The 13676-nt window shown below is 33.1% G+C and overlaps 1 protein-coding gene across 1 annotated transcript; it reads right to left on the bottom strand.

Annotated features, from left to right (window-relative positions):
• Nucleotides 1-2622: 2622 nt before the first annotated feature.
• LOC139865977 (agamous-like MADS-box protein AGL11) lies at nucleotides 2623-11977 on the bottom strand. Its single transcript, XM_071854098.1, has 7 exons — nucleotides 11793-11977; nucleotides 9457-9538; nucleotides 4961-5022; nucleotides 3183-3282; nucleotides 3055-3096; nucleotides 2917-2958; nucleotides 2623-2796 (listed from the first exon to the last, which is right to left on the bottom strand). Exons 1-7 carry the CDS (start codon nucleotides 11972-11974, stop codon nucleotides 2623-2625), a joined length of 684 nt encoding a protein of 227 aa, XP_071710199.1. The 5' UTR covers nucleotides 11975-11977.
• Between the last annotated feature and the right edge of the window lie 1699 nt (nucleotides 11978-13676).

Below are 13676 nucleotides of genomic sequence, written 5' to 3'. Positions count from 1 at the left end.
GACTTATGGTTATAAATCTTGACATTAGTCAATATATGTTTAAAGATGAGATTGAGGGTTTAATGATATACTTTAGAAAGTTGGTCTTGAAAGACAAGATGATTATGTTGTGATGTGTATATGTGTATGCGTGTATGCTAGGTTGATTTGCTTGGAAATTAATTATGGATTATGCTTTGTTGAAGTTTAAAGTCTTGCATAGACTTATTGATTAATTGTGCTTAGTATTGATAATCTCTTAAATAAGGTGAGTACAATGGATATGTATATGTATGCGTATTGGGGAAGGCGGGGGTCTTATAACACCCCGTAAGAATTTTGAATTATGGAGGAGTCCTTGGGACATTGGTTACCGATAAGTTTGAGGTCACGCATCCGTGATGCAGGTCGGGCCTCTAGTGTGCTCGGTACTGGGAACACTAGAGTGTCCAATTTGGCACTTCAGTGTATTGTTGGAAAGTCTCTATATAAGTATGTTCGGTACGGGGCACTTCTGGAGCCGGCATCAGGGATGCTGAGGGGGTTTGTATCATGATGATATGATCAAACCTCGGGGTGACATAAGTTATCCTTGGTTTATGTATGATGATGTACGATATGGATAAAGATAAGCTAGGAATGTAGCTTATTAAATTGATGATGTGAGTGTATGATTTGTGATGCGGATGTGTTTGCTATTTGTGAATGCTAGAAGCCTTGGTAGGTACCTCGGGTTGGATAGATATGTCCCAATAATCATGCTTTAAACTTTTAGTTGTCGATTTGTAAAATGGGTGAAGTTTACCACTTGATATTGTAACGGATCGATTTAACATCAAGTTGGTGGTTATGATGTAAATTTGTTGATAACCAGGGGCGGAGCTTTATTAAGGAAGGAGGGGGCACTAGCCCCTCCTAAAGTTTGAGTAGATAGTGGAGATTTGTAGCCCTCTGAGTTACAGACGTTTGGGCTTTTGAATCAATTAAAACGGAGTTCGTATGAAGGAGATATGACCAAAATGGTGAAAGCTCGCAGAATTTGCGAGTTGCCACCATTTTGGTTATATCTCCTTCAAACGGACTCGGATTAAGTTGTTTTAAAAGCTCAAACGCTCGTAACTTAAAGGAGTATAAATTTCATTTTGATTGTTACATGAAATTGAGAGCCACAGGTCCTAGAGAGGCCCTTCCTCTCGGAGATATCACCAACATACTTAAAATTAATTTTCTTCACTAAAATTTTGGTATCTCGATCTAATATTTCATATTCGGCCCCTCTAAAACATTTGTTCAAGCTCCGCCACTGTTGATTACATTGGTTTAAATGTATTTGAATGTAAAATGATTTGATTGAGCAACTAGTGTCGTTTTGGGTCTTTGAAAACGGGTTAAAATGTTTTAAAAGGTTGAAAGCTAGTGCAGGACAAGTGTGCATTGCGCACATGCAAATTCGCGTCGCGCAAGTGGATTAAAATTCGATCAGAAAGCAGAAGTGTAGGATTCATTATAGAATGCAACGTGTAATTTATCGGCTCAATGATGATGTAAGGAATGATGATAATGCATGAATGTTTTACTTGATCAAGTGTTGCTGAGATTGTTTGCTATGCGGCCGTAGGTTATGAAACAAGGATTTTGGATTTTAAGGGTCAGTAGGGCTTTATTATTATTAGAAATGCTCTATTCCTTGAATTATTAAACACACGTGGATCGTTATATATAACCATATATAATATAATTGTACTCATATACTAAAAGGCATTGCTATAATAAACTAGGGTAAATATATTATAAAAAAACCATGTAATAAACGTTTTCATGCAAGATCTAACGAAACCGAAAAGAAAAATAGAACAGGGGAAGGGGAAGCAAATATGTAAAGAAAAAAATATGATTACAAATAATTTATTGTACACAAAAGCTTGTTATGTTATTCTAATCATTCTCACACCTTGATTTAAGTATTCTAATCTTAATGTAAATAACAAAAAAAACAATTAAAACAGAAATGAATGTGATGGTTGTTTACAGTGGTGTTACGTTGGTTTGTGGTGGTCGTGGGTGGCAACTGTGGTGGTTGTCATGGAAAAGGAATTTAATAGGTTGGGATAGATTTGTAGAGTTTTGAAATTTTTGATCGTTGCATTCTGATAATGGGGAGGCCATGATCTTGGTTTCAATAGAGGAGATAAAATCGATATTTCTTGTTTGATTTAGTTAGTCACCGTTAGGATTAGGACCATGATTGTTAAAATTTGATTCACACAACACTCATTAGGTAGTTATTAGAACTTGATCAAACCATTTGCAAATCGTAAACAGTTGATTTGACTGCAGCACACAAATTAAAAAAATACACACAACATTCTTTAGTCAACATGAATAATACATGGGCATCAATGATCAAAATGAGATAAGAAAACACAACCAACATTTCTCACACAATGTCTCAACCATGAGGTTTTTATTCAAGAAACACGACGATATTCCACCATCGATCATCGTCATCATCATCTCCTTACTTCCATTGCAGAAATCACCTAAACATTAATTATCTTGTCATTAGTTGAATTAAACACATAAATAAATCCTTCTTCAATATTCATTTTGTGCTATAATTATTTAAATGCTTTAATTAGATTTTTACCCAAGGTGAAGAGAATGTTTCTGCGGAATTGAGTACGCAGAATGAACAACCGCCTCCACAGGATCCATTAAATTGAGTTGAAGCGAGTTCCTAGCAAGGTACGCTTGTATCGCATTGTAGTCATGTCCTGCATTCATGTTTAGCTGCTGCACACTCTCACTTTCAGCAATCTGTACCCAAAAAACAGGTATAGGCACATAATTAACAGCATATTACCGCTCCATTAATAATAAATAGTCTGTGTTTATTAAAAGATTTTACGTTTTTTAATGAAGATAACTTACTTCTACCTTTGAGCGTAAGAATGCGTTGTGATGTTCCAGCTCCATTTCCTGTATGAACAGAAAAACGGACTAATGCAATTAATTAAATTTAACAAAATTAAACCGAATAGGTGAACATAAATATATAGGATCAAGTAGAGTTACCCTCTTCTGCAAAATTTCAGTTTCAGCAAGGATCATGTCATTCTGTCAAAATTAAATAATAAAAATAATGTAAACTATTTACAAATTACAAATTACAAATATATTTAATTTGAGAGAGATTATTTTACCTTCTTGGACCTGATCCTTGAGATACCTCTCTCAAGCCTGGTCTCCAATTGCTTAAGTTCCTTCACATTTAAACAGCCCAAACCTTCACCCATGAGATGCCTGCATATATATAAAACAAAAAAATTGAAAACAAGGATCTCTTTCTCATATATTTATCTATGGTTTTGACACCACGTTTTGGTGGGCCACAGACATTGTTAGGACATAAATATTGATGTGTGTTTATGCTTGATATTAGACGTTTTAGTCGTTGTAAGGACAAGGTTGGAGAACTCGGATCTCGGGGAGATCTCGTTTGGACTTTTTTAAGGAGATCTCGGCATCTCGGAATAATCTCGGGGAGATCTCGGACGTTGACTTACGTTGACTTTTAAGTTTTTTATAATAAAAATATACATAAATGCATAAATATATGTATATTTATAAACATTTTTACGAGATTTTACAAAAATATCCGAGAAATGAGAGAGAAAATCTTAGAAATTACGAATTTTACAAAAAAATCTTACAAATTAGCAAGAAAATCCGAGAAATCGTGACTTTGACTAAGTTTGAACCCGTTGATCGAGAAATCTCGGGAGATGAACATCTCGTCTCGGTTGCCTTCTAAAAACGAGATCTCGGAGGAGATCTCGGGGAGATCTCGGGAGATTTACAACACTGTGTAAGGAGGGTGAGTATTAGATTATAAATAATCGTCTCCACCCTTAATTCCCTTAACTTTATAAAGCCTTGATACATAATACATTGTAATGTTAACCTTTTACACACACTTAACACCATTCTCTCTCAACCCTTGTAACCAACTCGATCCTAATTATTGTAATATATACTCTAATCATGTAGCTATAAGCATAATACACAGAATCATATACATAACTGCTACAGTGTTCATAATCATTGAATCTTCGTTTTCGTTTTCATGTTCGTTTTTGTATGACAACCTGGTGAATTTTTGCGAAGAACACATAAATTTAAGATACGTTTATTGTAATAGCCATGAATCTGAATAAAAACTGATATTGGAATTGATTCTATAGCATAAAACTGAAGAATAATGATGAACAAACAAGAACTGAATGATAGTCTCTTCAATAAATGACTGTTACAAACTCCTAAACATTAACACAGCTTGTTAGAACTTTTCTAGTCTAAATAAACAATAAATAGAAAATGATAGTGGTGGTGCTACGGTGGTGATTGGTGGCAATTGGGTGGTTGAAGGTTGGATATGGTGGTGCAAATGGGGTAAAGGATTTGTTGCATTAGGGGATATTAGGGTAAAAGGGTTTTGGAGTTGTGTATGGTATCATTTTTGTGTAAAATTAGTTCCTCAAATTAAGGCAGTTAGTTATAATATTTATTTATGGAAATGATGTGTACGGATATATGTGTATTATGTGGGTTTTCAATAGTGAATTGTGATTGGCCCTTCAGAAGATAATGATATGTACACAACCTATTTTTATTATGTATACAACCATCATGTTTTACAGTATTGTAAAGTACAACACTGTAAAATATGATGATTGTGTACATAACAAAAATAGATTGGGTACATATCAATATATCACTCCCCTTGAGATAATGGTGAGGCCGTAAGACATATTTCAAACAAGGGAACAAATGGGATATTTTCCGTTAAGATTTGTTTGTGTATTTAGATTTAGGACTAGTAGTGAAATGGTTTAGGACTAACTTTGTCACAACAACTAACATCATTAGTTAATTAACAGAGTTAACAAAATTAATGTGGATGTGTTGGATCAGTACGTACCTGTTAGTATTTTGAAGCATTTGTATTTGCTGTCGGAGTTTCTTCGACTCTTGTTGATAAAACTGCATACAACATTTATGAGATTGATTAAAAGTTATGGATTCAAAACTTATATTTTTGCACATATAATTATTAATATTATGGTTTAAAAGTTAAAATATGTTCTTGGGTTGCTACTGAGAAAAATTAATTGTTTATAAAGTCACTCTCTAGCTTAGCATTTTATAACTGAACTTATCACCTTCACATCAGCATCTAATCCTTTCATTTTTTCACTAACCTTTGACTAAACATTCTCTATCATTTTACTAAATAATATTCAAAAATAATACCTAAAAATATATAACATTTACAAGTTACCAGACACAAGTTAGAATATAAATTGTTATATAAAATTTACAAGTTACCAACACAAGTTAGAATAGAAATTGTTTCAATATACAACTTTAGCCTCATATTTTATGTGTGTACTTTCCAATAAAAGAAACCATTTCAATAGATCTACCTGAAAATTCTAAATGCGATTAGGAGTACTTTAATTTATTTTTAGTATTTCAACCACGTACGTATAAGTTTAAATTTTCTACAAGGTTGCACCTCATGTCAAGAAGTATAAGTTCTTTTATCATTAATGTCTTCCGAGTTAACGTTTAGACATACATCAATGTAATGAATGTTAAGTGTGAAGTTCGAATTAAACAAGAAATCGAATGAGACTTCTAAGCTGAGGCAGCATCGCAGTCGCGAGAGGGAGGGAGCATCGCGGTCGTGAGAAAGAGTCGGGTAGCCATGAATTGGATTTGGATTTGGAGTCCTCGTTAGTGTTTAATTCGTCTTATTTTAGCATTAAAAATATATCTCTACTATCTGTAACATGTGTGCACGAAAATTATTAAGTTAAAATATCTGTTTGCGCCCGTGGAGTAATCTTTCTATGTGTTACGGAGTTGAGATATAACCACGCTAAATCCCGCGTTATTTATGCATTTATTTTTATCGTACTTGCTTTAACTAGTTTGTTTAACCTTTGTGGGTTAGTAATTGGCATATATCACCTGCCTTGTTAGGTCCCACAAATACTAACAAGTGGTATTAGAGTTATAGGCTACGATATTGGCCATGACGGCGAATTGAAAGCAAGGTTTTCGATAAAGTTGATGATTAGTGACATGTCATCGGGTTATTAAACGACGGGCTTAAGGATTTGTTTTGAAACATGCATCGAGACCATGTGACTTAGTTGTTCACGATAAACTCATCAGGTATGTCTATGTGTCCGAGAGATTTTATCACACATGATTCGGGTGACGGTTCTTGAAAGTTATGTTGTAATAGAGACGCTGATTGCATTATGATAGTGATTTATTTTTTGCGAGGGTTACGAAGTCAGGGGTCAGATCGATTGTTTCGTTGCGAAGAGATTTTTGAGAGATCCGGGTAAATGGATCTGGGTTTCTTTTTCCTTTCTATCTTGTACGAAAGAACGATGAGAAAAATTCGAATGTTCTTGCGCAACTGTAGGAGAAAATTCATAGAGGGTTCGTTAATCGTTGGATCTATTTGAATTTTGGGCAGTTGGTAGCAGACACATGGTCTATATGTGGCAAAATTTGGGGAGGTGATCCATACACCACCTCATATTTACCATACACCACCAAAATTATTTTCTGGACTATTTTACCCTTCAATAAAATTAAGTCACTCTCTTTACTTGTCAAAAATTAAATTCCTCACGGCTATTAAATCGATATTCTTTTTTTTTGGGAGCATCTTCCACCTGTTTTGATTCATTTTCAAGCATCGAATCATACTAATTGCAATCTAGTTAAGTTCGATTATGATGAGTTATTTGTTGAGTGAATAATTGATTCATAGCACAGATCTACGTTTTTATTTATTATTATTAATTTTATTTTTTTATCTCTTGGTTAATTTATCGCTCAAAGAAGAAGAATAGAAAAGGGTGATCAAGAAAAGATAATTTTTGGACAAAAATTTAGTTTTTGCTACCGAATGAATATAAGTATGAACATAAGCTTAGAAAAATTTTAGGGTACAAATGGTTATCATTTCAATTTAAGGGTTCATTCGATATCTTATCTCCATTACTTTAATTAACTGGTAAACTAGTGACATATTTTTGGAACAAGAAGAGAGGCGGGAGCAGAGCAATAACAATATTAGTTTTTGACAGGTAAAAGGCGTAGATCTAATTCAAGTTGAACAAGGGTAAATGGTTCAGAGGGGTAAAATATTCAAGAATTTTAATAGGGCGGTGTATGGCAAAAAAAGGGTGGTGTACAAATCACCTCCCAAAAATTTGAGGCTGATCAGACCGTTGGATTTTTAAATACGAGTTTTAGAATTTGGGTGGTTTCAGGATTAACTTTTATGGTTTGATGACGCAAGTGCGGGACGGTTTTGCCTCGTGATACTTCGAGCAATACGAGCTAGGTTTCAGGGATGTTGGCTTGTTACGGGAGCCCAGTTAAGGTAATTTAACTCAGATTTGGGCGCTGTTATAATGAAAGGAGTGCATCAGTTTGAAAGTCGACAGTGGGAGTTATCAGGAAAGTTTGGTGCTTGCGTGTTTTGAAACGGGGTGACCAAGTGTATTGTCGGATATTACATGGTCTATGGAATATGCGGGCATGCAATGGCGAAGCTTGAACAAATGTTTTGGAGGGGCCGAATATGAAGTATTAGATCGAGATACCAAATGATTTTAGTGAAGAATATTGATTTTAAGTATGTTGGTGATATCTCCGAGAGGAAGGGCCTCTCTGGGACCCGTGGCTCTCAATTTCATGTAACAATCAAAATGAAATTTATACTCCTTTGAGTTACGAGCGTTTGAGCTTTTTCTTAATCTGAGTCCGTTTGAAGGAGATATAACCAAAATGGTGGCAACTCGCAAATTCTGCGAGCTTTCACCATTTTGGTCATATCTCCTTCATACGAACTCCGTTTTAGTTGATTCAAAAGCCCAAACGTCTGTAACTTAGAGGATTACAATCTCCACTATCTACTCAAACTTTAGGAGGGGCGAGGGCCCCCTCCTTCCCTAATAAAGCTCCGCCCCTGCAGGCATGTTAGAGTTTGTTGTCACTAATGGAATTGATTGTCGAAGGGTGTTGAATAAAATGCGTTTGACAGTTGCTCGTGTTTTGGCTAATGGTTCAACAAAAGGAGCGGTTTTTTCTTCGAGGGTGATCAATTAGGAGTCTTTAGGTGAATGATGGGGCGGATAATCTTGTAAGTCCCCGAATATGAGTTTTCTGGGATTGTTGAGGGTGTCGGGAACTCGGTGTGAGTTTGGTAACCGACAGAAGTTATCGAGCTAGTGGGAGTTAGACAACTTGTGGGGTTGTAGAGATGATTGAGCGACTTGTTTCTGCAACATTCTCAAGTTTATTGTGTTGATTCCGGATAACACTAAGGCCTCAAATACTTGTGTTACTCTCCAATGACAGAGTAATTTGCGACTTACCAGTGATACGAACCAAGAAGTCTCGCTCACTTCAATTGGTCTTCTAGTGTAAGAAAATGATCTTCTAGGTCTCATAAGATTGTGGCGAAAGAAATCAAGCTGGCTCAAGCTAGTAACTATGAGATTGGATTTACTCTCAACAGTGTTTTTGGTGTCTAAAGACTTCATTCCATTGTAGGTTAACGATGAGAATGTGGCGTGATTCGGGTGTCTCATCTGGCGGTATCAAAAGGAATTGTTAATCGACTAATCTAAAGTTATTGTGGGGTTTGTATAAATATAGTTGACGGGTTGGTGAAAGTTGTTGAATGTCTCCTTCAAGTGGAAGATTGTTGAGTGTGAAGTTCGAATTAAACAAGGAATTAAACCAGACTTCTGAGCTAAGGCAACATCACGATCGCGAGAGGGAGTATTGCAGTCGCGAGAAAGAGTCAAGTGGCCAGGAATTGAATTTGGATTTGGAGTCCTCATTTGTGTTTGATTTGTCTTAGTTTAGCAATATAAATATATCAATTGTATCTGTAACTTGTGCGCACGAAAATTGTAAAGTAAAATCTCCGGTTTGCGCCCATGAAGTAAAGTCTTCTCGGTGTTTTAGAGTTAGGATATACATACGTTAAGTCCCGTATTGTTTATGCATTTATTTTTTTGTTTTTGCTTTAACTATTTCATTTATCGTTTGTGAGTGAGTGATTGACATAAATCACTCGTCTTATTGAATACTATAAATCCGTATAGACATTTAAAGAGTTGTGGTGTAATTTCATATTTCATATTTCATATAGACATTTAAAAAGTTCGACTGTTATTTCATATTATTAAAGACATTAAAGAGTTCGATAGTAATTTCTTTATTTCATATAGACATTTCAAAAATTTCAACATATATTTCAATGGAAATTTATCTAATTATCTTCTATATGTATGTATCTCTCTAGATCTTTCAAGATCCCTTTTAGTGCAATACTTAACAGACTATTAAATGAAATAAAAAAGATGATCTTACTTGAGCATTAATCTCTTCAGTTGACCATTGGTTTGGTGTACTTGACTTTGTCTTCTTGTATCTCTCTATGGTTGATTTGATGCTATAATACAATAACAAAATCAAATGTTAATATGATAAAAAAAAATTCAATGTGACAAACTAAATTGTTAAAAGATCAGATTTTTAAAAGAAGTAATGAACTCACATACTGACATACCACATAATATTTTACTCATTTTTCACAAATATATAAAAAATGTTCATTCTTAGACTTGAACCTACAACTTCATATTTGTAAAATTGCCTCAGTATCGCTATGTCAATGACTTTACGATTGGATGATAAAAGATCATTTATATTGTATCATTATGAATTTAAATAAAAAATGAAATGTAGACAACATCTATGGGTCTTTCTAAAATTGGAAAGGTAAATACAGTTGACAAAATTGGCAAAGATTTGAGAAATTTTGATTTCCTGTTATGTTTCCAATACAAAGATTCAGCATTAATGGATTTTGTGTGTCAAATGTGAGGTTTTTAAAAGCAGAGCCATTTTCATGCTAGCCTCAATCAATGTGTTACTCAGTTTATTTGCATCAAAATAGAAAGTGAAAGAACACTCAAGGACATGGTTTTAAATAGCAATTTCTAGTTCCAAACAATGCAATTCAATCATGAAATTGATTCTGTACTAGATAGTGTGACTCATAGAACATTATGGTAACTAGTAGAATTTTGGCCAAACTTGTATTCAACCAAATCTTTAACTAGATAAACAGTTTATTGTGTTCATATGAATTGGACAAATATAAATTCATTTGTGTTCTTGCAAGTGTCGCGACAACGAAGAAGATATCGATTTTGGTGACGATGTTCATTTATTCTTTAAAGATGATTTAGTAGATGTTCGAGTCAAGTATTTTCCAGTTACTTCCTTCAAAACAAATGGTTTTGACTTTTCCCAAGATATTGTTGACTATGGCAAGCTTGCTTCTTCTTCGGGATTGGTGTTGGATAATGGTATCCCTAACGGCTTCACTTATGATTATGAAACAGGTCCGGTAAGAATATACGTCGTGATACGGTTGACCATAATTTGAAAAAAGTAGAACGTGGTTGGTTACACTTTTGTTGTAATTAAGTTGATGTGTGCTTTGTCTTTGTTTTGTCCCTTATATGGTTAATAAGGTTGTATGCATTCTCTCAGCCCAGCACTGTTTAGCTAGTTTGAAGTCTGGTTTGTTGGTTTGGATAGGTCGAGACTCGATTATAGATAATGTCTCGTTGTTATTTAGCTTTATAGGTATGAGTCTTCTCTGTTTCCGTTTGTATCTCCTTGTTGAAGTCGTTTTCTTTTGAAAAATGTCTACGTTTCCATACAGTTATCGTCATTTTTGCCAAAAAAGATAAAAACATATTATATTCCTTAATTATGCTCAATTGAATTGTAGAAGTTATAAATCGACATAATCCTATGTTAATTAAATCATTCATCATGCATCTTATGCATCTTGTGGTTATTTTGACTGAATTAAAGTAACCATTTTAGCCCTTGATCGACCATTATATATTTATTAGTGTGACCCATATTTTGAGTAATACATAATTTTACACTTACATAAATAATTATGATTATGAAAATATTAAGGGGGTGTGTGAATTTGCATCTCAACAATTAATTATACATTTTAAATATTACTATTTTATAAATGGCAATTCCCACACACAATACAAATAAATATACGAATATATGTTCACGACGAGGCTTGAACATCAAACCTCGCGATTGAAGGACTCCTCATATAACGTTAGGCTAGAAACCCTTTATTTTACCAAATACTATTAAATAATTATTAAATAATCAAAACATTACTTCCAAAATGTAAATCCAAACACCTCTTAAAACAAGCACCGTGAAAATACATTTATATTTGTTAGCGTGAAATATACTATTAATTTGACTATTACCTTAGATAAAAAGGAAAACATTTTGATTATCTTAATGTTTAAACATTTCTTTGTGTCGAATTATACATTAACTTTTAATATTAAGTTTTGAAAATATGGATATACTTCTAATAACATAATAATATCAAAAAATTAACTATGAAATTTACAAAGACTATTGAGGCATCACCTAAAGCTATATTGGCATAATTATCTTAAAGTTATCTGTCACTTTTATCTTTTTTCTATCTTTTCAAGTTGTAACAATTTCTTATAGATTATGAGTCTCAAAATGTAGTATATTAGTACTATTCTTAATTTAGGATGTAATTGAAGGTGAAATTAAAATTTGTATAAACACACAAGTGAAAGTTGTTGATCTTGATGTTGAGAAGATGTATTTACTTGTTACTGCCGTACTCGTAGACTCTTCCACGGCTAGAGAAGACAATGAGGGAGATTTCAGCATCACAGAGAACCGAAAGCTCGTAAGCCTTCTTCAAAAGCCCGTTTCGCCTTTTGCAAAACGTTACCTGACGATTCGTGTTGTTCTCAATCCTCTTGATCTCAATCTTTCCTCTCCCCATGTTTCTGTCCTACAATTAAAATTAAAAATGTAAAATCAGTTGTTTTAGTTAACTAGGTTAGTTAACGTATTCATGCTATTTATCAAATCTTTAACTAGCTGATTATATATACTCAACCTAATCTTGAAAACAAACTTACCATCCAAAAGAATATAATATTTCACTTTTAAGTTCCACTTTTTTTTTTTTTAAACTTTACACTTTTTTTTTTTGTTGGCTTTCAAAATGAAAGATCTCACAAAACAAAAATTAACTAATTTTTTTTCAAAACATACAAAACGGATTTTGGATTAGAAAGCTAAGTAATATTATTATTTTCATTGGTAATAATAATAATAGTATATAATACTTCGTAATCTTTATTAAAAGAAAAAAATATATAAAATTATACATAAACCCCTAAAAAAAACTCAATCAAGTAACAGATCTGGAATTGTTCTTTAACATTAGGAGCAAAAAGTTTTATAGAAAACGAAAAGTAAACCGGATCAAAAGCATATCTAGTAAACTTTTAGAAACCCTAACTTAGATGATCCTTTAGTCTGAAAAAATTACAGTAAAAATTAAGAATCAAGTCCAAGTTTTTCATTCAAAATTATAATTATATTCTTATATCATATACTAGTATATTTTTACTTTTAATTATTATTTCTTAATTTCTTTTTCAATATTTTTTCTAAAGAAAAAAACAAGAAAAATTAGAAAATTAAGAGAAGTTAAGCGCTCAATCACTCTATCTCTCTAACTCTATCTATATATACACAGACACAAATATATATGTGTATATATATAGATCTAATTAAGCAGGGAAATGATCTGCAAGAAGATTAAAATGGTAAAAAGAGCATGATCAAGAAACAAACCTAGCTTGGAAGAAGAAATAGAGAGAGCACACGTTTCAAGAAGTGATAATTCTTAGTAAATAATGGTGGAATGAGTTATATAAAACAAATTATTGTTTTTAGAAACCCTATTACTACTACTAGTTATCTCATCATGGTATCGTCAACATACATACATACCATACATGAAAACATACATAACATCATATACTTACATACGTATAGAAGGATAGCTGTATGGGAAAATGACTATTGCTATATCTGATAACTAAAACACTGGTGGTCCAGAAAAGTAATACATACCCTAAACTGATAAGTGAAGTTGAGTTTCTGGCTTTACTCTTTTACCCTTTGAATTTTCTCATATTTACTTAATACTCACTATTCTGCAAATTAACCACCTACCCAAGTTCCAACTGGTTAATTAATAATGTACATTGATGTGTTAATGGTTAAACTGGTTTGTTGTTGATTGAATAGAAGAGAGATTAAAAGATCTTACATATAGCTAAACAAATAAATGAAACCTAATTCTAATTATAGAAGGTTGAAAATTGAATCAAACTAATCTAGGTATAATATTGCAAAAGATAATTACTAGAATATAGATATTTGAAGTAAATAAGGTTCTCTAATACGCCTCTACTTGAGTGGGACAAAGTTAAACGATCAAACTGAAAATTAAATTAATAATCTGTACCAAGTTTTTGGAACAGTGTTTTTTTTTTTTTTTTTTTTGTCTTGCATTGATTTGCGGCACGTACTTGCATCGGTTGTACCGGCTTGCAATGGTTGTATTGGCTTGTTACTGTTGCATAGGCTTAATTTAACCCTAGTTGGCTAGGTTAGTTTGTTCGACC

Source organism: Rutidosis leptorrhynchoides, chromosome 9 (genome assembly GCF_046630445.1).
Source record: "Rutidosis leptorrhynchoides isolate AG116_Rl617_1_P2 chromosome 9, CSIRO_AGI_Rlap_v1, whole genome shotgun sequence".
In the NCBI taxonomy this organism is placed as follows: domain Eukaryota; kingdom Viridiplantae; phylum Streptophyta; class Magnoliopsida; order Asterales; family Asteraceae; genus Rutidosis; species Rutidosis leptorrhynchoides.
This window is presented reverse-complemented; position numbering and strand designations above follow the sequence as displayed.